A 26,741-nucleotide genomic window follows, 5' to 3' on the forward strand; every position below is an offset into this window, starting at 1 on the left:
CCTCTGACAATTCTGTCCCAATTGATTCTATGTGAAAGGGAAAATATACCCTTCTGAATTCACCTTTTGCTGAATTTATGGTCTCCCATCAGCTTTGTGCTTTCTCATCATGTATGGTATTTCTTTTTTAGCTGTAAAAGTAGTAGTTAGGCTGGGTGTGGTGGCTCACGCCTGTAATCCCAGAACTTTGGGAGGCTGAGACAGGTGGATCTCTTGAGCTCAGGAGTTCAAGAACAGCCTGGCCAACATGGTGAAATCCTATCTCCAGCAAAAAATTCAAAGTTAGCCAGGTGTGGTGGTGCATGCCTGCGGTCCAAGCTACTCAGGAGGCTGAGGTGGGAGGATTGTTTGAGCCTGGGAGGCAGAGGTTGCAGTGAGCCAAGATCCTGACACTGCACTCTAACCTGGGTGACAGAGTCAAACTCTGTCTCAAAAAAAAAGCTTGGAAAAAAAAGTGGTTGTTGGCCAGGTGCGGTGGCTGGCGCCTGTAATCCCAGCACTCTAGGAGGCCGAGGTGGGTGGATCACCTGAGGTCAGGAATTCGAGACCAGCCTGACCAACATGGTGAAACCCCGTCTCTACTAAAAACACAAAAATTAGTTGAGTGTGGTGTCGCGCGCCTGTAGTCCCAGTCACTCGGGAGGCTGAGGCAAGAGAATTACTTGAACCTGGGAGATGGAGGTTGAGTGAGCCGAAATTGTACCACTGCACTCCAGCCTGGGCGAGAAGCGTGAAACTCCAGCTCAAAAAAAACAAGGCGGGGGGTGGTTGTTATACTAATTTAATAGTGTAAGTGCTACTGGAACTTCATACATTGCTGGTGGGAATGGAAATGGTACAGCCACTTTGTGAAACAGTCTGGCAGTCATTCAAAATATTAAACATAGATTTACCATATGACCTAACAATTCCACCTCTAGGTGTTTACCAAGAGAAATGAAAATATGTATCCTCATAAAAATGGATACACAAATGTTCATAGCACCATTATTCATAATTGCCCCAAAGTAGAAGCAACCCATATATCTATCAACTGATGAATAGATAAATAAAATGTGTTATATCCATTAAATGAAATGTTATTCAGCAATGAAAAAGAATGAAATAGTGATTTGAGTTGTGTAAACTACAAGTTGATGGCCTTTGAAAACATGATTGCTAAGTGAAAGAAGTCAGTCACACTAGACCACATGTTGTATGGTTCCATTTATATAAAATGTCCAGAACAGGCAAATTTATAGAGATGGAAAGTAAATTCGGGTTTGGCTGAGGCTGGAAAGTTTGAGGGTGGGATATGGGTAGTTGGTATGGGTTTTTGGGGGGGGGTTATAAAAATGTTCTAAACTTGCATGTGGTGATAGTTGCATATACTAAGAAAGAGTGAATCGTACATTTTAAATTAGCAAATTTTATAATATGTGAATTATACCTGAATAAGACTTTTTTTTGGAAAGTATAAGTGTGTCTTTGTTCGTGCTGTGAAATCAGAAAGAGAAATACCCAGTTCTAGCTAGCTCTAGTCTTCACATGGGAGAATGGAAAGACTCAGCTCCAGCCCACTAGCCATTCTGTCTCACCTAAGCGGGTGGGGGACAACTAAGAAGTACTTGTGAAGTTCACAGTCCAGAGGCACAGGCTCACTAAAAGACTGAGCCTTAATCATAGGACTGTAGAATACCCTCCTGCTGTGACTTTACCAACACATTACAAAAGTGTGTTTACAGCAGTTTCTTTTACCCAGTACATGATGTCTGGCTATCAAGGAAAAATTACAAGACATACTAAAAGGCAAAAAACAGTTTGAAGAGACAAAGGAAGCATCAGAACCAGACATGGCAGAAATGCTAAAATTATCAGACAGGGAATTTAAAACAACTATAATTAATATGCTGAGGGCTCTATGGACAAGTAGACAGCATGCAAGAACAAATGGGAAGTGTATGCAGAGAGATGGAAATCCTAAAGAAGAACCAAAAAGAAATTCTAGTGGTCAAAAACATAATAACAGAAATGAAGAATGCCTTTGATAGACTTACTAGCAGATTGGACACAGCTAAGGAAAGAATCTGTGAGTCTGAGGACATATCAATAGAGACTTCTAAAACAGAAAAATAAAGAGGAAAAAAGACTGAAAAACAAAAACAGGATATCCAAAACGATGGGACAACTACAAAAGGTATAATATACAGGTAATGGGAGTGCCAGATGGAGAAGAAAGGAATAGAAGAAATATTTAAAATAATGACTAATAATTTCCATAAATGAATGTCAGACATCAAACCACAAAGGATGAATGCAAAAGAAAAGAAAAAAAAAGGCAAAGAACCCTGCACTTAGGCATATTGTCTTCAAACTACAGAGAACCAGAGAGAGAAAAAAATATTGAAAGAAGCCAGAAGGAAAAAAACCTTCCCTACAGAGAAACAAAGATAAGAACTACATCTGACTTATACTCAGAAACCATGGAAGCAAGAAGAGAGTGGAGTGAAATATTTAAAGTGTTGAGAGAAAAAAACCACCGACTCAGAATTCTGTGCCCTGTGAATTTATCCTTCAAAAGTGAAGGGGAAATAAAAACTTTCTCAGACAAAAATGACAAAGGGATTGGTTGCCAGTGGACCTGCCTTGAAAGAAATGTTAAAAGAAGTTCTTTAGAGAAAATTAATATAATATGGGTCAAAACTTGGACTTACATAAAGAAAGAAAGAACAATAATTGCAGCACTATTCACAGTAACAAAGACATGGAATCAACCCAAATGCCCATCAATGACAGGCTGGATAAAGATAATGTGGTACATATACACCATGGAATACTATGCAGCCATAAAAAGGAATGAAATAATGTCCTTTGCAGAAACACAGATGGATCTGGAAGCCATTATCCTCAGCAAACTAACACAGGAACACAAAATCAAACACCACATGTTCTCACGTATAAGTGGGAACTGAACAATGAGAACATATGGACACAGGGAGGGGAACAACACACACTGGGGCCTATTGGGAGATGGGGGGCAAGGGGAGAGAGAGCATTAGGAAAAATAGCTAATGCATGCTGGGCTTAATACCTAGGTGGTAGGTTGATAGTACAGCAAACCACCATGGCACACGTTTACCTATGTAACAAACTTGTACATCCTGCACATGTATCCCAGAACTTAAAAATAAAAATAAAGGAAGAGCATTGAAGAAGGAATAAATGAAGGCAAAATTAAAACTTTTTAACAAATTTTTAATTGATCTAACAGCTAACAGTTTGTTCAGGATAATAGCAATAATGATTTCAATTGTGTGTTCTTATGTATATATCTTATATGTACAAATATTCATATATATGTATATATAATGTTTATGTATGCTTATATATATAAGTGAAATGAGTGACAGCAATTATACATGAAAGGAGAAGGAGAAATTAGGATTATTTTGCTATGTTAAGGTACTCAAACTATCTGTGAAGCAGTACAGCGTTATTTGAAAGTGGCTTGGATTAGTTGTAAATACATATTGCAAACTCTAGGGCAACCACTAAAAAAAGTAAACAAAGAAATATAACTGATGTGCTAAAAGAAAAGAGAAAAAATTGAATCATATAAATACACGGTTAAAACCACAGGAAGATAAATAGTGGAAGACAAAAAGAACCAAAGTACAAGGGCAACAAATACAAAACTAACAAATATGGTAGATATTAATAGAACTGTATCAATAATCACTATGAACATCAGTAGTCTAACTGAACTAGTTAAAAGAAATCATCAGAGTAGATCACTATAGACACTTTGGAAGACAGTTTGGTAGTTTCTTTTAAAACTAAACATACTTTTACCATACAATCCAATAATCATGTTCTTTGGTATCTACCCAAAGGAACTGAAAACTTACATCCACACAAAAACCTGCACATGGACGTTTAATGCAGTTTTATTCATAATTACCAAAACTTAGACACTGCCAAAATGCCATTCAGTAGGTGGATGAATAAATAAACTGTAGTACATCTAGACTGTGGAATATTACACAGCACTGAAAAGAAATCAGCTACCAAGCCCTAGAAAGATATGGAGGAACCTTAAATGTATATTTTAAGTGAAAGCATTCAATCAGAAAAAGACTAAATACTATATGATTCCAACTATATGATATTCTGAGAAACTATGGTGACGGTAAAAAAAAAAAAAAAAAAAAAGTCATTGCCAGGGGTTGTGGGGGTTGAGGGAGGAATGAATAGGAGAAGCATGGGATTTTTAGAGCAGTGAAAATACTCTGCATGATACCACAATGGTGGATACATGCCACACATTTGTCCAGACCCATAGGCTATACAGCACCAAGAGTGAACCCTAAACTATGGACTTTGGGTGATAATGATCTGTCAATGTAGGTTCATTGATTGTAACAAATATGGCACTTGGGTGGGGGTTGTTGATAAGGAGAAGCTCTGCATGCATGGGGCAGGGAGATATGGGAAATCTCTGTACATTCATTTCAATTTTGCTTTGAATGAAACTGCTATAAGAATATAAAGTCTTCAAAAAAACTCCAGGCCCTATTATGGTATAAATAGTCATAAAAATGGTTAAGATGGTAAATTCTATGCTACATATATTTTGATACAATACAATAAAAATAAAATCTAAAACTTAGAAGGAAAAAAAAAAAACCACCCTGCAAGCACAGTCAGAGGTCCCATTGCTGAAAGACATCATGACAAGTAGATGGTGAAGCCAAAAGAGGCACTGACCCAGGAGTTGCCTCTGAGTGGGGTGTGCGGGATGGAAAGACCAGTGTGGTAGGGCTCAGCACCGCCAGGTAGCTGGGACACGTGCCAAGAGGCAGCACTCAGAGGTGCACATTTCTAGGCCCATCATCCGATGACAAGCTGCCCCTGCAGACAGGAATGGAGCCCCGTTGAGGGTGCTCATGTCGGTAAGGGCTGGGGGCGGTGCTCATGCTAAGGCAGAGAAGGAGCAAGGCTGGACCGCAGTCGGCACAGAGTAGGATGGCTCGATGGGTCTCACAGGAAACAAAGTGCTGTGACACCAACAAAAATGAGAGTGGCAAGCTTGGAGACCACAGGCGAGACTGGCATTTAAGCTGATAGCTTCTCATGCATCAGAGGCAGTGGCTAGGAGCAAGTCCACCCTTGCAGGGAGGAGTATTTTATCATTGGCAATATTAAGAATTGTCAGTGCATGGTAATATACAAAAGCGGACTCACTTTTAGTAGACTTGATTGTTTTAAAATTTTCTACAGATGATGATTCCTGGAACACCCCCTCTTCTTTTCTACTCCACACCCTCCTTTTGCTGGCTCATTTCTAGTCAAATTTCCAAACTCAGCTCAGACATGTTCTCCCCCTGGAAGTGCTGCCTGAGCTCCTCATCCTGCCTGCCCTCAACTCACCTCAATGAAGCCGGGTCATCCCTTCTCAGTATACACTGAATTAGGCATGGAAACTCTCTATTTGGTCATGGTACCAGGTCTTGATCATCTCTGCATCCTCAGAACCTAACACTGTGCCTGGCACATGGCGGGCATTCAATAAAGGTTTGTTAACTGACTGACTGAATGAATACTGCATAAAGAACCCACCCAAATGATACCTTCAACCCCAAGGTAGCCTAGGATTAATAGAAAACACTTTAGCTGAAAGCCTTTTCCAGTAGTCACCTCCCATCCTGTTACCACACATTTTGGACCGAATGTAGGATAGCACAGTTTGAGCAGTTAAAAGTTGATTACAAGCCATTACATGAAGGGCATGAAGTCTTGGAAGGCTATGCCTACTGCCGGAATGTTTGGAAGAAAAGAGTAGCGTGCTTATCTTTTGAAAGATTTTTTTAAAATATCACATCATTATATACAATAACTCCGTTAAATAAACCGTTCAGCTGAAATTTTCATTCTGGTTACAAATGAAGGGTATTATACACAAAGTAGCTTGGGAACAGCCTCTAGGGAGGTTGGTAGATTTTTGGTTTAAGAACCCAAGGCTGATGTCTGCGTTATTAGGCATATTATTTTCACCAGTTTTATAATTCATTGTTTTCAACTCATAAGTCTGGCTTATGATCCAAACAAAAAGTAATTTATGGAAGGGAAAAAAGAAGAAAATAAAAAAAGAATTAGTGAACTACGGAGTTAGTTGTTTCCTGCCACTTCAACTTTGATAAAAATCGCTGTATTTGCCCACTCAAAGGAAATAGCTGTTCTCAAAATTCAGAGAGTGAGAGGACCCTGCAAGGAAGGATTCACTTATTTAAACTCTTGGCGTCCCTGTACAGACCTACTGAGGAGGAGTGAGCGAACACAGGAAGGGTTGGTGAGCAGGAAAGAGGAAGTACTGCGGTGGAGTTCTTGCAGAATTTTTTGGGGAAAAGAAATAGAGAATGGAAGAGCATGGGGCTAAGAATGTAAAAGTCACCAAAAATGCAGAAGTCTGATAATTCTCATTGTTAGCAGCAATGTAGGAGAAACAGAAATCCTCACACACTGTTGGGATTACAGGCGTGAGCCACCAAGCCCAGCCTATGCCATTTGATGTAAAGGACTAGAGCATCCATGGACCCTGTGGGGGGTCCTGGAACCAATCAATCCTCTATGGATATTGAAGGGCAACTATATATCAATATCTCACAGCTCAATATCCATCTAGGGACAGACAGCACTATGCCTGGTAGTAGACATTTAGTATTTACTGAAAGAACAAGACATTCCTTAAGTTATATTGGAATCATTCACCATTTTCCCAAAAAAAGGAGAGAATCTGAGCCTTGGCTTCTGTAGTGAAATTCTGTTGTCTTTGCCTTCATCTCAAAAACAGATTGGTTAATGGATGGGGATATGATCCAGGTTGGTCCCATAAGCCTCAGTCCTGGGGTTTTGCTTGAATGTCACCAACCTCTCCACCCTCTCCAATCACCCCATCCCCAGGCTAATGTCTGGAGCTCCTGGAGGCTGTCTTGCTCCCATGAAGGGGACCTGTTGAGAATGAAGTGCAAGACAGTGGAACTAAGATATGGGGAGAGTCAGGCTCCTGCAGTGGTGCAACCTCAGCTCACCGCAACTTCCACCTCCTGGGTTCAAGTGATTCTCCTGCCTCAGCCTCCGGAGTAGCTGGGACTACAGGTGTGCACCACAAGGCCTGGCTAATTTTTGGTACTTTTAGTAGAGATGGGATTTCACCATGTTGGCCAGGCTGGTCTCGAACTCCTGACCTCCGGTGATCCACCTGCCTCAGCCTCCCAAAGTGTAGGGATTACAGGCATGAGCCACTGTGCCCGGCCATTTTTATTTTTTTTTTAATTGAAACTCCAAAAAAATAAAAATGGTCTACCACATTCTTAAGGAAATGCGCTTCTTGATCTAAAATATTACTGTGGGTATGTTGGGTCTAAGGTTCGTTCCCTCCCCCTGTGAAAATGCATCTCTAATATGATGATGTGAGTCAGAGACAACACTATCAATTTACAATCCCTAGACCCAGAGGCACTTGAAGATCCACCTGGCCTGCACCTTTCTGTTAATTGACCCAGTAAATTCGCCTTCTTGCTTATGATCTTTTGACTCATGTTTGGTTTTTGTTTTTGCTTTTTTTTTCTTGGTTTTTTTTTTTTGGCCTTTTACAATGACAAGTCTAGTCTATTTCAGGTAGAAGGATGAACTTCCATTAGGAAAAACAAAAGTCTAAGGTTTCGTATGAATATCTCTTAGTTTTTCACGTCCTATACATTTTGTTGACATTTTGGTAACTCACCTTTCACCAAGCAGAACATTTGACAGATTTATAAATGAAGGAAAGTCCAGTGAGTTCATTACTGGATAGGCATGAATAGGAACAAGCAAAGTGTCGTCTCCCTAAAATTAATCAGAAAAAGTCAAGTTTAACATTTTGAAGACTACGACTTTTAGACAAACTTGTAGATGCTTTATTTCTTATCTTGTTTTCTATCATTAAAAAATATTTCCTTAAGAAACTTCGGCACTTAACTACAACATTAGAAATACTGAGTTTTCTTAGCCATAAACAAAGCGTAGAAAAGTTTAAGTACCCTTTACTGAAATGATGTTCACTATTATCCAAGGACGCTAAAGATAATGACGCCTCATAGAGATATGACGACAGTAATCTATCTGCTTCTATTTCAGAAAATTATGAAGAAATACAATCTTTAGTGGCCCAAGAAAAAGAGAACCAACACAGAGTCATCTGATCCAGACAGCACAGAATAGAAAACAATGTATTGGCAAGAGGGCAGAGAAACCTGCTTCTTGTCTCATAGGACGTTAACCTTCAGAAGGACTGTTAGCCTCTCCAGGCATAGTTTCTTTCTTTGCAAAGTGGAGATAATCACATCTTTCCTTAAAGGTATTTTTAGAATTAAAGCAGATGATGGTATTAAAAAGTCAAAAGTACTGCATAAAAGTGAGGTATTATTATTAGCATTATTTGGTAGTAACAGAAAATGTGTCCTGGCATTATATACAATGCCTGTTCTAGGGATTCTTCTTCTGCTCAGCACAGAATATTCCATCTGAAAGCAATATTCTGGTTTTGTTTTTATTTTTTATTTTATTTTGAGATGGAGTCTCACTCTGTTGCCCAGGCTGGAGTGCAGTGGTGCAACCTCAGCTCACCGCAACTTCCACCTCCTGGGTTCAAGTGATTCTCCTGCCTCAGCCTCCGGAGTAGCTGGGACTACAGGTGTGCACCACAAGGCCTGGCTAATTTTTGGTACTTTTAGTAGAGATGGGATTTCACCATGTTGGCCAGGCTGGTCTCGAACTCCTGACCTCCGGTGATCCACCTGCCTCAGCCTCCCAAAGTGCAGGGATTACAGGCATGAGCCACTGTGCCCGGCCATTTTTATTTTTTTTTTAATTGAAACTCCAAAAAAATAAAAATGGTCTACCACATTCTTAAGGAAATGCGCTTCTTGATCTAAAATATTACTGTGGGTATGTTGGGTCTAAGGTTCGTTCCCTCCCCCTGTGGAAATGCATCTCTAATATGATGATGTGAGTCAGAGACAACACTATCAATTTACAAAAGTTAACTTTGCAAATTTTTGTAACTTTTTTGGAAAGAAAAAGTGAAATGCTTTCAAGGCAAGTCACCTTATTGTACAGATTGTAAGAAATAAAAGCATTGCTTAAAAAGAAAAACAGTAGAAACTCCTTTGTTACTAATGTATACTCTTCTGTTTTGGTTTTGAAACATAACTAAACATAATTTAGTTAACCTAAAGGCTTCTCAAGCTGAAGACTAGGTCTGGACTATCGAGCAAAGGGAGGGGCAGAGGGGACAGTGTTAAGAGAAGGAATGACAGCAGCTCTGGCTGGAGGCCAAAGGATGAATTAGGTGACCTAGGAAAGGCTCAGAAGAACTCAAACAGCTCCCACCTCCCGGAACCACCCCCATCCCCGCACCAGGGCTGCCTCTGTGGGCAATCCCAGGCATAGGCCAGTGGCTGGTGTTTATAATCATAACTTGGATGGTTGTTAGTTTTTCAACCTAGCATTTAAGGGAGTATGTTAAAGTTATTTGAAAAGGCTTCAGCAACTGCCAGCACCACATGATAGATGAAGCTTTAGGCACAGGGCAGTGGGAAGCCTGCAGCAAACAGCATCTCCTGACTCTGTCCAGGTCCTTTGCAGCTTAATACTTTCCCATCTTGGGCCATGTCACTGGGCAACAAGCCTCGCACACCAGTCACACTGGTCACCCGGGGAACACCCGGTACTGGGCCAAGAAAGCTCTCAGTGGTCATTCCACCTCTCTTCCTGCCACCCTTGAGAATGTAAGTTTTAACCCACCATCAAAAAAAAAGAGCAATGTTAAGAGACCCACCTTACAGTGAATGCGGATGCAGTCATAATAGTATCGCCACTCATCTGGAGAAAATGTAACGGTGACCGTGAGGGACAAGCCAGGGACCAGGTGGTGTTCCTGGAAGACAGGTGGGCTCTTGTCAGGACAAGCCCCGGACTGCACAGACAGCAGCACCAGGGGGGACAATACACCACATACCCACCCTCCACAGGCCTGAGATGCAGACAACCACACCGTGGGAGAACAGGGAAACCAATGACACTTACCTTTCTTACATAATTGATCTCAAAGTATTTGGTTTGCGGGGGTAAAATATGAACACTTGTGTCTTCGTTGGAAACATTGACCAGATGCTGGGAGAGAAAAAGAAGTATTTAGAGGAAATACACGGCTTTATTTATTTGCATATTCATCTCATTTATGTAGACTTCATCTGTTCCTGAAAGAACTTGAGGAGATATCCTGTATTTTTTAACTTTTTAAAAGATTTGAAATACATCATACACCATTTGAAGAATAATAAACACAACACACACCATTTCAAGAATTATAAAACGTTCCCCTTGTCCCCACTTTCCCCCTTAGGAACAATAGCAAAGCCTGCAGTACTGCCCCACACCCCAGCCCGAGACTTAGTGTCCTTTAGAGGCCCCTCTCCACAGTCCTGAACGTTACTGCAAGTGCTTTCTGTTGAACTCAATTTAGTCCTGTGATTCAATGGAGCTAAGAAGTCAGGCACCAACTCCTACAGGTTCTCTAATTACATGCCACTGGTTTAGGGGCCAGAGGACACTGAAACTATCAGAAAGTCAGGAAAAGGAACATGGCTAAGACAGCCTCCAATCCATGCCTGGGCAGATGAAAAGGAAGTCGAGGGTGGGAATTCTCTGAAAGTGACAGGAGAAGGCCATCCCTGTGAGGCAGGATCATCTGGTGGGTCTCTGAGGAAAGAGGTATTTTTCCTTCCTTTGTTTGAAAGGGACACAAGAACTTTGAATTCTGGGGATCTGGGCTTTGCCTGGGCCAGGGGAAGGTTAAGAGACCTTTGGTTTCTGAAGTCTAGGCCAGAGGCTGGGCCTGTGCCAGGGGCTTGGAAGGCCCATTGCTTGAGGCCTGACATTCTTCAATGTTCTAAGTAAGACTTTAGACATTCCCTCCTGACGAGGGCACACTGTGTTTGCCTGTGGTTCTTTTGTTGTTGCTTTTTTATTTTTTTATCTTTGAGATAGGGTCTTTCTGTGGCTCGGGTTACAGTGTAGTAGCACAATCATAGCTCACTGAAGCCTTGAACTCCTGGGTTCAAGCAAACCTCCTGCTTTTGCTCCTGAGTAGCTGGGATTACAGGCACGCCCCATCATGCCCAGCTAATGTTTATTTTTTGTAGAGATGGGGTCTCACCATGTTATCCAGGCTGGTCTGGAACTCCTGGGCTCAAGGATCTTCTCACGCTGGCCTCTGAAAGTGCTGGGATTACAGGTATAAGCCACTGTGTCTGGTCATGCATGTGTTTAAAACGTTCTTATTTGTTACATGCGAACATTCTTAAAGCACTACAATTTTTGTGACCCTGTTTTGGTGTATCTTCCTTTTCTTACAAAACTTGTTAAAAGCCCAAACAAAAAGTTTCCCAGGCCTCTCTTGGCCTCCAAGGGGACCTGCACATGGGCAGTCTTGGTGAAGGGATGAGTTCCCAGGGGCCAGACCCATGAGAGCAGCCCTTGTGAGAGAGGCTAGGAGGAGAGGTGTGCTGTGAGTCCTGGGGTGACAGGACCCGCCTGAGGATGGAGAGGGGCCACTCAGCTCCAGGCCTGGAACCTTAACAAAGAGCTCTGTCCCCATGCTTCTCACTGGGGGAGGGCTGTGAAGTTCTCAAGCTGGAGTCCAGGAAGAACTGGAAGCAAAAGTGGTTCTATCATCTGTTATTACTTAAAAATAATTCACTAAGAACACTGCAACAAACAAGGGTGTATAAACTGGTTTTAATATGTACCCTGGGAGTGGTTAAACTCAGAGGAAATCAGCAATCTGCACTCTAGGAGGGCTTTTTTTTTTTTTTTTTTTTTTTTTTTGAGACGGAGTCTTGCTCTGTTGTGCAGGCTGGAGTGCAGTGGCACGATCTCGGCTCACTGCAGTCTCTGCCTCCCTGGTTCAAGTGATTTTCCTGCCTCAGCCTCCTGAGTAGCTGGGATTACAGGTGCGCACCACCAGGCCCGGCTAATTTTTGTATTTTTAGTAGAGACAGACGGGTTTCACCATGTTGGTCAGGCTGGTCTCGAACTCCTGACCTCATGATCCACCTGCCTCAGACTCCCAAAGTGCTAGGATTACAGGCATGAGCCACCACGACCGGCCTCTAGGAGTGCTTTGTGAGCACCGAAGGATCCTAACCCAGCATCTACACTCCAGAGGCAGCCCCCAGAGTGTTTCAATTATGCCACCTAAGTTCATTCTGGAGAGTCTTCTATATTAGTGGTAAGGATACTCAGAATCTATGGATTAACTAGAAATATTATCCAGGCATTTCCACTCTCAAACAAAAGGGGTATGAGAATCTGGTGAGTGCAAAAGACCAATATCCTTTAGAATTACATTCAAGGGCCCCAGACTCCCTCTCAGGCCCCATGCTCTGTACTTTACTAAAGTATTCGGTCAGCCAGTTGTCACATCTGCTGCCATTAAAGCCTCCCCACCAGGAGCTATAGCTGGGACTTTGTGAGATTACAAACACAGTGATCTTTCTGCCTGCTTGCTAGTAAGTGTTCATATGTATTGTAGAGTGTCTTCTCAGACCTGTTCGCTGCAGCAGACCCCCTGTAGCAAGGCTGCTGAGGAGTGGACCTGTGACTCCCACATGCTGTCAGGGTCAGACTCTCAATATCTGCCTGACAATTAGAAATAAGCTCACTGGCTTAGGTCAGTTTCCAACAAGCAACAATATGGGCAGAAGACCAGAACAGAGATCTGTCCTCCAAGCTGCTGGGTTGGCTCCATTTTTCCAGTATTCCTGAATGGTCCCAAGGAAGACAGGAACCTAAACGCCCAAGACTGGAGATCCAGCCAGCACCTACGGACAAATAAAGAGACCTGACCTCTCCTCCAACCTGAGTGTGTCAGAGCAAATCCAAATCTAACCACTACCCATTTGAACATGAAGGTGGCATGCCAGAATTCATGACATAATATCTATATTGTCAAGTGAGTAAAAAATTTGCAATAGGAGGGTCAGGCATAGTGGCTCACACCTGTAATCCCAGCACTCTGGGAGGTCAAGGCAGGTGGATCACCTGAGGTCGGGAGTTTTGAGACCAGTCTGGCCAACATGATGAAACCCCATAATACAAAAATTAGCTGGGCGTGGTGGTGGGAGTCTGTAATCCCAGCTACTAGGGAGGCTGAGGCAGGAGAATCGCTTGAACCCAGGAGGTGCAGGTTTCAGTGAACCGAGATCACGCCATTGCACTCCAGGCTGGACGACAAGAGCGAAACTCCGTCTCAAAAAAAAAAAAAAAGGAAAAAGAAAAAAATTAGCAATAAGAAAATAGTAGATGATTTTCTTAAAGAATAACATAGATTCAATTTGTGATAGTAAAAGATACATTATTTGACTATAGTTTCCCATGTCTACCTTTAAAAGATTCTTGATCTGGAATTGGTCATTTGGATCAACAGAGAAATAAGAAACAACAAACTCAAACAAAAGTGTAGATATTTAGTTAATAAGAGCTCAGAAACAGGAAGAAAATATTCAGCTTCTGTTTGAGATCTGAAGTGAAATGGAGACTAGTGGAGAATGAAGGCCTGGGTAGCTGGGTGCAGTGGCTCACGCCTGTAATCCCAGCTACTCAGGAGGCGGAGGTGGGAGGATCACTTGAGCTCAGGAGTTTGAGGCTGCAGTGAGCTGTGACCCACATGGCAGATGGCAGAGAAGGCAGTCAGCAGACACAGTGATGGTGCGGGCAGGGATATTTCCACCAAATAATGCCCAAGACAATTCCAGGGGACATTGTGCCAATGAGCTTTTTCAATGAACTTAACAACAAAACATGACAAATTATAGCAAAAAATGAACAGCTTATTCTCCACGCTTTAGTAAACAAAGTCAACATCCAAAAGACTGACTTCCAAAACAGGAAGATTTTATTAATTTTGCAGTTCTCAATTTTTGGTTGCAAGTACTCATTGTTTCCTATAATCATCCATGTTTTTTGTCCTATCAAAGATTTGTCTGAGCCCAGGAAGACTGCAGAGCCAATTTTGTGCAATGTCCTTATTTCATGAAGACACAATGACCTGGAACTGTCCATGCCACAGGGTGAGTGGAAGACCTGGGCCTAGAACCCGGTCTCCAGCTCTGGGCTAGGGCTCTTTCCACTACATCCTACTGTCTGATGGATCAGCGCATCTCAGTGCCCAGCCTGCATTTCCTATCTTTCTTTTTATACTTTATCAGCAGATCAGCTTTATTTTTAGATCATTATAAATAATATCCCTTCAGAGATAAAATGCCAGTCCTGCCTTTCCATTTATAACTAAAACTGGGAAAAATAATTATCATTCAAAGGAAAAACAAACCTTGGGAAAACGAATCAAGTACTTAGAAAGTGTACGTTAAATTAATACGAAGAGTTTATTTGAAAACGTAACAAAACACAAGCAATCCAACGTTACCCTTAGGCAAGATAAAATTGCCTGAAATCCTACCCTGTGTTTCAATTTTGGGTCAGTAGACCTCCCAGTCCCTCTGGGATCTCTGTTCCCCTGGGAGCTGACCTTCTGCTGGCCTGGGGCTCCCTGTTTCCTTGGTGCTGTCTCCGCAGGGCGCCATATTTACTCCAAAGTGAAATTCAGCCCCTTCTAGAGTTTTTCAGAACCGCTTCCCACTCCACAAAAACCCCACAAAAACCATCAACCACACATCAAGTAGTCATAAGTTTAACAGCTGTTACTCAGGATTTATAGGAATTTCCTCAAGAGGGCTCCCAGCTCTCTTCACCCCCAATCCCATGCTGCTTCAGGCTCCCTTCTGTGTTTCCTCAGGAGAGTCTATTCTCCTCCTTCTAGAGGGAACGGCAGAACCTGCCCTCCAGTGAAGTCTTGGCTTGGAGTCGGTCAGGGCTAACCTTCAAACACAATACTTCAGCCTGCAAGTTGCAAGCTCAGTAGCACAGCTTCTCAAAGAAGGTCCATACTTAACTTGAGGGATCTGGGGACAAAATTCAAGCAGCCTTATACGTTCTTTAAAGTGTTTTATTTTAAAATGCATCTTCGTCATGCATTTGCTCTAAAATTTTGCTCTATATTGCATTTCTCCAAAATGTAAGAGTGAAATTGATGCTCTAGAAAGATGTGCTGTGTTTATACTGTGGCTTCAATTCTCCCATCCCCACACTCTGAGCAGCTACTGGGATTCATGGCCCTGATTTTGAGATGCAAGATCTTGGGGGTCTCTAAGGCTGTAATAGAACAGGTCTCTAATGTAAATTAATATAAAAACAAATATTACTATTTGACAAAGCCAGAAGAAACTGTTCATTTATTTAAGATAAGACTTTTTAGGCTAACAATTTTGTTTTGGGCTGGCAACAGCAACACTGGTTATCTTGAAGGAAAACTGATGGATTATTTACTTAATCATTTCCAGGACCAAATCACTCCACAAAGGTAAAAACAAATTTAAGGGGTCTTGGCTTTGAGAAAACCAGGGACCACTATTTGAAATTTTAAAGTACATTGAAACACTGATCTCAATATGAATGCGAGCAAAATGTTTCAGATCCTTCAGCCAGGGCTGGATTGATCTGAAATGTTAATGAACAATTTATTTGTGGTTTTAAATACACATTCAGTCATTCCATTCTTGGGCAATTTGCATAGTTTGCTGTAGCCAAACCAAGATAAAAGCAGTTGTTGGATTTTCCACCTTGTTTGGCAAGAATTTCAAGGCAACTGCCTTAAGCTTCCGCTTCAATTTGCCAGTGGAAACTGGGGGCTGGCTCTCCCAAGATTTCCGAGAATGTCATGAAGATGAAATCACTTGACTTTTATCTATTTCTGTTTGATTTAATGTCTGATAGAAGCAATATGACCACCTAGACTTTACATTGTATTTCCTTGGGATTAGTGAGCCTCTGCCACTCTTCTAATAACCTCACAACTCTCACAAGTGCTTGTTGGGTGCCTTCACTCAGGCACTGCATGAGGTGCCAGGGAAGCAGCAATATGAAAGACAGACATGGCCTCCATTCGCAGCACAATGAAGCCGAGTTGAGGCTTCATACCTTTTTCAATAACTAAACCATACTCCCTTGCTCCCCACGAATTCTAAGTGGGGATGAAATCACCCACAAAGGAAGGAAGTCAAAATTGATTCTTGGGAGGACAAAGGAATCTTAGACACTGTGATGGCTGCAATCTTCCAAAGCTCAATCCTACCTGACAAAATCTTATTCCTTAGTATTTCGTTTCTCTCATTCATGTTTCCCTAGGGGATGCTAATGAAAGAAAAGAACCACATCATCCTCTAAAATTCCACTAAGTTGATCTTCCTCAAATGCATCATAACCCTCTCAAAAATACTTCCTTAACTTCCTGCTGCTTTCTGAATCACACGCACACTCCTTACATTGATATTCTTGTCCCAACCCACATGTCCCACCTTCTCCATTACCTACTCCAAAGCCCTACCCTCCAGGCAAACCAGCCTCCAAATAGGCCATTTGTTGGCTCAACTCGAGCCCCTGCATGTCTTCCTCTGCGCCCCGAATGCCTTCTCCCCACTTCCTACTTAGCTTCTGGGCTATCCCCAATGGCCTCTCCTCCACATGCCTCTAACACCCTCCTACAGAGGTGAAATGGTGCCTTTTCTCTACAGAACATTTTCTTCTGACTTCCTCATGCCACCTTCCTTGCCTAGTCTCATGTTTGAGCTATTTGGTGGTTTTGAAACACTTTCTGCTACTTGGAAAATTCCTTGATTTTATTCACCTTAGCATTTCCCATGATGCTTCAACACTTTGTTTGGCATGTAATGGGGACTCTCACCAACTGTGTGTGGAATTAAACAGAAGAAAACCCTTAACTCTATTAGAAACAAGGTAACATCAACCAGACAGTACAACTTCGTTAGAGATAACAAAGTAATATGCAAAAAAAGAGACCAATTAAAGAAATAAATAGTAAAGTGTACAATAATATGATTAAAATTATGAGGAGGTTAAAATAATTTTAAGTTTAGTAACACTATTGGAATCACTAACATTATACTAAGCAAAAAAAAAAGAGGCCAGTTTTAAAAAGCTATGTTGTGATCCAAAAGTGTTATGTTGTTAATTTTTTTGATATAGCAACTTTTTAACTTATCGGTTCATTATTAACTCTAATAGTTGCCATCATTTAAAAAATGTCAATATTTCTTGAAACTACAGGACTCTTAGCAAGCTAATTATGCCTATGTAATTCTGAGGAAAGTCTATTTTAAGGAAGGTGAGCCCTCATCTTCCGAACCCACACAGGTGGAAAATATCCTAAGGCTAGTGACAAAAGTTATAAAACATTTATTATAAAAAAGAATTGTGACTTAATATTCTTAAGGTTGCCACATTCCCCAAATTGATCTACAGATTCAATGCAATTCCCATCAAAATCCCAAAAGTATTCTTGCAGAAATTGAAAAGCTGATCCTAAAATTCATTTGGAATTACAAGGAACCCAAAATAACCAACATGGTCTTGAAAAAGAACAAAACTGGAGGACTCGCACTTCCTGATTTCAGAATTTACCATAAGCTACAGGAATGAAGTGTGGTACTTCCATAAGTGCAGACGTATAGATCAATGGAGTACAACTGAGGGTTCAGAAATAAACCCTTACATTTACAGTAAATTGATTTTCAGCAAGAGAGTCAAGACCATTGAATAGGGGAAAGAACAGTCCTTTCAACAAATAATGGTAGAACACGCAAAAGATTGTAGTTGAACCCTTACCTCACACAATACATAAAAATTAACTCAAAATAAACCATAGGTCTAAATACGAAAGCTAAAACTATAAAACTCTTAGAAGAAAACACAGGAGTAAGTCTTTATGACTTTATTAGTTGTTTGTTTAATACCCTAAATTTGTGGTATGGCAGCCACAGGAAGCTAACAAACCATATAACCCAACAATGCTCCTCCTATGTATATCTCCAAGAGAATGCTAAATGTGTGCACAAAAGCAAGCCCATGAATGTTCATAGCAGCATCATTCATGATAGCCCCAGTGTGGAAACAACCCAACATCCATCAGCTGATGAGTGGATAAACCAAATGTGCTCTATCCACACAATGGAATGCTGTTCAGTCATAGAAGGGGATGAAGTACTGCTACATGCTATGACTTGGATGAGCCTGGAAAACACTATGCTAAGTGAAAGAAGTCAGTCACAAGAGACCATGTATTGCATGATTGCATTCACAAGAAATGTCCAGGAAGAGGCAACTCTATAGACACAAACTGGATGAGTGATTGCCTAGGGTGGGAGTGGGATGGGAATAGGGGATGAGGAGGGACTGAAAGTGGGTGTGGGGTTTCTTCTTCGAGTGATAAAAATATTCTCAATTTAGATTGTGGCAATGGTTGCACAACTCTGAGAATATACTAAAAATTATTGAATTGTATGTATACTGTAAATGGGTAAATTTATGATAATAAATGATCACTCAATAAAGCAGTAAGAAAAGAAAGAAAAGATAAGGAGCAAGTAATAAAATTTTATCTTAGCCTTTGGCATATATTTGATTTATAAACAATGAGTAATTATGAATCATAATTATTTTAGATCTATCCTACCACAGCATAGACAGCAAACCTTATAACCAGCATCAGTAGGCTTCAAAATGAATCATTAACTTTGGTCTTTGATGCTGTGTTGTAAGAAATGTGACCTTGGAGGTTGATAGGTGAAGTTCCTAATAACAGGTTCAAATCCTAACCCTTTTCCTAAGAGGAAATACTTGGCACCTAACAGGTTCCCCTTCTCACCTATTCTCGCTACTCACTTCATTGTATAAGGATTCATGGAAACTGTGTTCTCCTCTGTTCTTTGGGGTCTTCCTGAGAGAAATTTCCTTCCTGATAACTTTACTATTTGTCAGTTTCCTCCAGTGTTTTGCCTCACTCTAAACAACTGAACGTGATGATTAGAACTTTCTTAAAATGATCTACCTTAAGATACGGCTTCTAAGAATGTTGTACATCTAAAAGTGGAGTCTTGCGGTGGCTGGAGACAGGGCCAGAGGAGGGCCATCGCACACAAAGGCAGAGTCTCAGAGGGCACATGTAAAAAGAGCCCACCTCCGCCCCTCCCCAACAATACATGGGGACAGTTTGGCCTGGATCTAGGGCCAAACTGGAGTAGTTCTGAGAAGTCCTGCCAGGCATGACTAGGGGATCATGGTGAGGTTGTTCAGGTCCATTTGTGCACAGGATGCTTAGGTGGGACCCTGAAATAAGGCAAAGCCCACCCCAGTCAATATCCAGGTCAGTGAAGGGGACCCAGGAAGGGCTGGGCCTCAGTGTGGCTCTGTGCTAAACTGCAGTTGCTATAGGCTTTGGCTCCTTTGCAGTCCAGCCCTGCAGCTATCTCTTCAGAAGCCTGTTCAGTGGGGCTGAGCCCTGCCTCCCTGGACCTAGACAAATTCTCTCTGGCCAGAGTGACTGATTAGGCATGGCCGTCCGACCCAAGCAGGTAAAAGGAAGCCCTGCTTGGAGCTTCGTAGGAAAGGGACACGCCTCTTCCTGGTGCTACAGGCCTGGAGCAAGAGTGATGCGGAGAAAGGCAGCCCAGGAGCTAAATTCTGCCTCTGACACTTAGCAGCTTTGTGTCCTTGAATAAATTATTTCACCTTTAGGAATCTCTGTTTCCTCACCTATATATATAATGAGAGGAATAATGTAGCCTCCACAGAGCTAGCATAAGGATTAAATTAAATCATGTAAATCACGAAGCACAGCACCTGGCCCCTAAGAGTCACTCAGCAATGACACATATTTGGAAAGAGTGCAAGCAGAGCCTTTAGCAGGAGGAAAGTAACTTGTCCAAGACACTGATGCAACCTTAAAGTTTCTCATCATAGAACTACCTTTCTGGCCCAATTTACACTTGCACTACGGCTGATTATGCTGTTCTTTAGATAAGTGAATAATATAAATTCAGAACATTCGTGTCACTTCATTATGGGGATTAATTATCCCATTTTAAAAGTACCTACCAGAATCTGTTGGTGCTGTTTTTCTACTTGATAGCCTCCAAAATGTATTATGCCAGGTCTGGCCTGTATGACCTTATTATTCACAAGTTTTGCATAAACCTCTATAAAAACAATGTAGATAAGCACATCATGAGACATCAAAGAAAATATTAAAGTTGATCCTTATTAACATAGCTTTCTTTAATTTAGGGCATTTTAAGCATATGAAAGTTGTAGACATTGGATCCAGCTGTCAACAAGATTAATTATCTGTTCTAAATAAACTGAACTCCTTCTCCCTCTCTATTTTTAAACATCACTTGGGAGATACTATCATTACAACACAAAATCAGGCAGATTGTTACCTAGTGAAAGAATTTGCTCTTCACACATTTTGTACACGTCTTTGTCATAAAACACCAGCTTATAAAGAGCATATGGCCTGTCTTTGCTCTGCCTAGCACTGAGATTACTCATTACGTAATGAATACCCAGCTCAAAGTATTCAAATACCACACACTTAATTTTATTACTGTGTATTTAACTTTTATTTGATTTCCTCTGGTTAGAATTACAATGTGATATAGAGTAATATTAAAACTTAAAGCTCTGAAAAGTTATCACTCAGAATGGTAAGTCTTAAACTGCTTTTGGTGTCATGTGAATGTCTCTTTTAAATGGCTGAGCTCACAGAAGTGTTCAGGTCTACAAAAATTTTCCCAGCTCTTTATTTAGGCAGCAGCAAACGTATGGAGAAGGTACTGAGAACCCACTCTATGTACACGCTTTGTGCCAGGCAGTGGTATGCATACATTTGTTTATAATCCTCACTCCAGCCCTTTGAGGTAGGTATTATTTCTACTTTACAGATGAAGGAGGTAAGACTTAACAAGGTTAAGAAACTTGCCTACAGCTGGTAATCAAAAATCAAAGCTAGGCATGGTGGCTCACACCTGTAATCCCAGCATTTTGGGAGGCTGAGACAGGAAGAGCGCTTGAGCCCAGGAGTTTGGGACCAGCCTGGGCAACACAGTGAGACCATGTTTCTATAAAAAAATTTAAAATTAGCTGGGCATAGTAGTGTGCGCTTGTGATCCCAGCTACATGGGAGGCTGAGGTGCGAGGATCACTTGAGCCCAGAAGATAGAGGCTGCAGTGAGCTGTGATTGTACCATTGCTCTCCAGCCTGGACAACAGAACAATACCCTGTCTCAAAAGAACATAAAACAAACAAACAAACAAAACAAAAATCAAGCCCAGGTCTGTCGGATTCCAACCAGTAATCTGCCTTCCTCATGAATGTACTGTCCACCTTCTTACAAATGATAGCATTTGACTTTGACTGCATCCAAATCTTGTGAAGCACAGACATCCTCACCCCATCCCTTTGATCATCATAATTCTGGGGTACATCTGAAGTGGGTGTAAAATATTTGGTGTTTTTTTTCTTCTCACCAGGTGAGCTGTCACTGTCATCCACTTGGGTCAAACTGAACAGCTAGAATGGGTTAAGGCTGGTGTGGTAGGGGAACTGATGATCTCTGTAGGTTATTATTTGGTCATTTTTAAGCACTGAAATTACCATATTCTGTAATTTAAAAAATTTATTTATTTTTATTGATTGATTATCTTTTTTTGAGAGGGAGGGAGTCTCGCTCTGTCACCCAGACTGGAGGGCAGTGGCGCAATCTTGGCTCACTGCAACCTCTGCCTCCTGGGTTCAAGTGACTGTCCTGCCTCAGCCTACCAAGTAGCTGAGATGACAGGCGCCTGCCACCACACCCAGCTAATTTTTGTATTTTAGTAGAGTTGGGGTTTCAACATGTCGTTCATTCAGGTTGGTCTCAAACTCCTAACCTCAAATAATCCGACCACCTTGGCCTCCCAAAGTGCTGGGATTACAGGAGTGAGCCACCGCACCTAGCTTATTCTATAATGTTTTTAATGTTGAAAGATTTTATTTTAGAGCCACAAAGTAGATATAAAACTGGCATTTTTCTTCTAATGCCCAGAAATGGTCACATATATCAATTTTCACTTGACAAGTTCTACAGTGACAACAGAACCATATCCAAATACAGTATTATGTCCCCACATTTGACATGGGCTTTGAAAGACGAGTGGTGGGTAACCAAGCATGTTAAGAGCTAGACCCAGGGCTCTGGTGGCTGAACACCAGCTCTCTACTTACTAGGTGTGCCATGTTGGGGAAATCATGTGGTCTCTTTGAGTTTCACCTTCTCCAAGAGTAAAATGTAAATAGATCCTACCTCATGATGTATTGTTGTGTGGATTGAATGGAAAGAATGTAGGCAAAATGATTATCCTTTTCCATAATAGCTATAGGATTTCTCAGGCTTTCTAGACTACAGGATAGGTACATGAAAAGGCAAAAAGGTCTAAAATGTTTGTGGTCCGAAGGGCAGGAAGGAACCTCATGTAGCCAGAGCTAGAAATGAGTGGGGCATGGCGATGGGGATGGTGCTGGGTGGACAGGTTCAGATTAGACAGTGAAGGGGGCCAAGCAAAGGAATTGTGACTTTATTCTGTATGCAAAGGGTGACTGTTGGGAGTTTGAGCAGATTAGGGATAAGAGCCAGCCAGGATTTTAGAAAGCAAACTGACAGGAGAAGAACGTGGTGGGGGAGGAGTCCCAGTGGCCCACTGAATGTGAGACCCCAGATAGGGGGAGCAGATAGGAAAGACATTAGAAGAAGTGGAAGCAACAGAGCTTGATTAATTTACATACTCCACAAAAATCTATTAGTCAAGCAGATGGATATAAATAGAATGACTGTTCTTAGTAATAAAAATTCGTATAAGCCTATAAAATGATATAGATAAATCTGCACTAAAAAATCCCATTATGCTTTCTGGACTTTGGCTCGCCTGTGAAGATGTGAGTTGTAAAGCAAATCTGTCTTCTAGCCACCTACTTGATTCGAGGAGGTGATTAGGTACTTCTTTTCTTTGCTTCGGCTCCTCCACTAGGTCCTTCAAGAGCTGGGGCGATGCATTATTAAGGGGTTCTTTAGCATTCTTTAGTCCTCTGCTGGGGGTTTTCACCACTGCCATTTTATCATGAAAAATGGAGTCTTCTTTTTAGAGCCAAAGGTCATGTCCTGGGGAGGAAAGAGCAGCAGTATAATCATCCATGAGAAACCATGCACATTTTTTTCTCTTTCTTTGATAAATGTACCTCTTCTCTGTGTGGTTTACTGTGGTTCATGCCCTCCCTGGCTCTCCTCTCTGCGGGCCATTCCATTCCCACACACGGCTGTCCCATTAATCTTCTTACATAACCCATCGCAACCCAATGTCATGCCATTGCTCCAAACCCTCCTGCGGTCCTTGATTCTCCCCAGGAGCTTTTCTTGAAATGTACTTCTGAGATGCTTCTTGAGCTCATTGCAGGGGCCCGAGAAGGGAAAAATACAGGCTCTAGGTCAAACAAATTTGGAAAATATTGATGTAGACAGTTAAATAAGACTTTTCTTTCAGAGATTTCTCCAAATGAGTTTCTTAGAGTATGTGACTATGGAAGTCTTTAACACTTGAAGACACTGTTTACAGGACACTGGCATTTCAGAGTTACCCTCCTCCATCCCTCTGCTAACAGGGTGAGGAGGAGGGGGGTGAGGAGGAGGCGGTGAGGAGGAGGGGGTGATGAGGAGGGGGTGAGGAGGAGGGGTGATGAGGAGGGGGTAAGGAGGAGGGGGTGATGAGAAGGGGGTAAGGAGGAGGGGGTGATGAGGAGGGAGTAAGGAGGAGGGGTGATGAGGAGGGGGTAAGGAGGAGGGGGCGATGAGGAGGGGATGAGGAGGAGGGGGGTGATGAGGAGGGGGTAAGGAGGAGGGGGTGATGAGGAGGGGATGAGGAGGAGGGGGGTGATGAGGAGGGGGTAAGGAGGAGGGGGTGATGAGGAGGGGGTGAGGAGGAGGGGGGTGATGAGGAGGGGGTAAGGAGGAGGGGTGATGAGGAGGGGGTAAGGAGGAGGGGGCGATGAGGAGGGGGTGAGGAGGAGGGGGGTGATGAGGAGGGGGTAAGGAGGAGGGGGTGAGGAGGAGGGGGGTGATGAGGAGGGGGTAAGGAGGAGGGGTGATGAGGAGGGGGTAAGGAGGAGGGGTGATGAGGAGGGGGTAAGGAGGAGGGGGTGATGAGGAACGGGTAAGGAGCAGGGGGTGATGAGGAGGGGGCAAGGAGGAGGGGTGATGAGGAGGGGGTGAAACCTACGGCCAGCCAGGTGCCAGACATGGGTGCATTCCAGCTCTGTGGATCTCAGTTCATGCCAAACCCTGTGTCCGACTTGCCTTCCCTTATCACACTCATTTTAAGTTCCATTTTCTTCATGAAGTTCACAGTGATCCCAACACACTTTAACATTCTTTAGCAATCACTGCTTCTACTACTAATTTGGTGTTAATAATTTATAGCCCTTTAAGAACATTTTACAAATCTCACATTCCCTTATATATTCCACAACTAAATCTCTGAACTTGGCGCCCTTGTGCAAGCCGTGGGGCTGGCCGGTGAAGCCTCTGAGATGGAATGTTAAATAGTGTGGATCTTTATGTGTTTTTTTGGTTTTGTTTTTTCTGGAGAAGACTCATAGCTTCAGACTCCCGAGACGGACAGCATCAAGCGACATGCAGTGAATCTATGGAAGGAGGCGCTTAACAATCACTTTCAGAGAGAAGTTCTCCCCTTCCCTCGCACCACCTCTCATAGCATCGCTGACGGCTGCATGGCCCTCTCCTCACCTGCTTCCCCTCCCTCCAGCCCTTCAACGCCCGCCCTAGGCTCACCCTGCAGCCCGTTTCCTCCCGGAGCCTCACATCCCCTGTGCTTCAGGCAGGCCCAGAAGCCAGGCGGTCTCCACGCCGCCCACACGCCGGCTAGCCTACCGCCCCAGTAGGCCTGGCTCCGGGTTTCACCGCCGCACCCTAGGCCCCTCGCCCCATCCTCTTCCAGGCAGGCCCTCTCACCCCCGCCAAGTGCCTCCTCCCCGTCGCGACCTTTCATTCCACTCCTGCTAAGGGTCAGGGTCGCCCCAGGCCCGTGCACCGCCCCGCTACCATCCTCCTGTCACCCTCTGGGCCCGACCTCTCCTCGGACCCAAGCTACGGCCGACTTGAGGATGGACACCGCCCGGGGCTCGGTCGCCTCAGCAGCTAGGCTGCGGCGCCCCAGCGGCTGACCCTGGGCCACCCCGGCCCCAGGTCCCAGGCCGCTCACCCTGGAGGTGGTTCCCGGGCCGGATTCGGCCGGCGCCGGCGCCGGCTCGGAGCGTCGCCATGACGACGCGGACGCGCTCCCAGGGCTGGCGGTCGGGCGCGACCAAACGCCCCAGGGCGGGGGAGCAGGGCGGCTGCGGGCCAGGACCAGAGGCGGCGGGTGACTCCTGGGAGCTCGGAGCAGTTTGCCGGGCCTGGCCAAGAATTGACAGCGCGACTTATGGCATGGGATGCGAATGGATTCCCGAGGGGACATGAGAAAGTTGGAAACACCACACACTGGAACCCTGCAAGAGCGGAGCGCGGGAGAGAAGCCGGACGGGGCGGAGCCGCCGGAGCCAGTGGGCGGGGCTTCACCTGACAGGCATCGCTCTTGACGCCCACTTTCTTGTAGTTTGTTTTACATTTTGTGTTGCAGTAAATTTCAAACATACACGAAGGCAGACCGACTGGTAAAATAGACCTTCAACACCCAGCTGCAACGATGATCAAGCCCTAGCCAATCCTGTTTCATCCGTATCTTTCCCTGACTCCGAGTATTATTTTGAAGAAAATCCCAGACATCATTTCATCAATAAACATTTCAAAATATACCTCCAAAAGATAAGCGTTCTTTAAAAAAACATAACCACAATACCTTAGAAATTATAATTTATTAACATCTTCAAATTATCTCGTGCCATATTTATTTTTAGAGTTTGAATCAGAATTCAAATACATTTTGCACATTGGGATAGATTGATGTGTCTTTTAGGTCTGTTTTCATCAACAGATTCCTCTTTCATCTCTTTTTTAGTTGTTGCAATTTATTCACTGAAGAAACTGTTTCTGTCCTTGATACTGATATTTAAGAATTCAAATAAAATTTGTATATCAAAACAGATTGATGTGTCTTTTAGGCCTCTTTTCATCAACAGATTCCTCTTGCATCTCTTTTTTTAGTTGTTGCGATTTATTCATTGAAGAAACTGTTTCTGTCCTTGATACTGATATTTAGGGGTTGTAAACATGAAACCGCGCCCGCTCCTCTGACCTCCTGCCCTGTCCATTCCACCCTGCTCATCCATGAACATTATTTTTTTCAAAGACAACTGAAGCTTCTCTTTTCCCAGGAATTGTCCTTGTCTCACTCCCTGCTTGTATGGCTTTGATACTTGCTTGATGTTACTTACGGCTTCATGTTGATGAGAGGGTATAGTAAGAGTCCAGTGAGGGTACCTGTCTTGTTACATTGCCTCTTGTGCTGGATGCATATATTCCCTCCCTGCTCTTTCCCAATGAGAAATGTTCATTTTTTCCATCTTCCCATTCTCCAATTCTTCTCTGTCCCCCACCATTATTACTTACTAAAAATCTCCCCATCTTTCAAGGCTAGCTCTGGATAAGGTCTCCTCTCCTCCCCACCCTCCTCCTAACCCACCAGTCCGGAAGGACTCCTTC

The 26,741-nt window shown here is 43.0% G+C and overlaps 1 protein-coding gene across 5 annotated transcripts in view; it reads right to left on the reverse strand.

Annotated features, from left to right (window-relative positions):
• Window positions 1–25,361, reverse strand: part of CFAP221 (cilia and flagella associated protein 221) — a 113,901-nt gene extending 88,540 nt beyond the window's left edge. The window contains exons 1-6 of one of the 5 annotated variants that reach the window (XM_015109923.3): window positions 25,303–25,361; window positions 23,004–23,189; window positions 20,089–20,189; window positions 10,105–10,191; window positions 9,857–9,955; window positions 7,763–7,863 (exon numbers count right to left, since the gene is read on the reverse strand). In XM_015109923.3, the coding sequence (XP_014965409.2) occupies window positions 7,763–7,863; window positions 9,857–9,955; window positions 10,105–10,191; window positions 20,089–20,189; window positions 23,004–23,142 (527 nt within the window). In that variant the 5' untranslated portion in view covers window positions 23,143–23,189; window positions 25,303–25,361. Of the gene's footprint in view, window positions 1–7,762; window positions 7,864–9,856; window positions 9,956–10,104; window positions 10,192–20,088; window positions 20,190–23,003; window positions 23,190–24,872 lie in introns of all 5 variants that reach the window. The other 4 variants (XM_028830641.2, XM_015109926.3, XM_015109927.3 and 1 more) reach the window with 4 other exon arrangements.
• Window positions 25,362–26,741: the final 1,380 nt, after the last annotated feature.

Source organism: Macaca mulatta, chromosome 12 (genome assembly GCF_049350105.2).
Source record: "Macaca mulatta isolate MMU2019108-1 chromosome 12, T2T-MMU8v2.0, whole genome shotgun sequence".
Lineage (NCBI taxonomy): Eukaryota > Metazoa > Chordata > Mammalia > Primates > Cercopithecidae > Macaca > Macaca mulatta.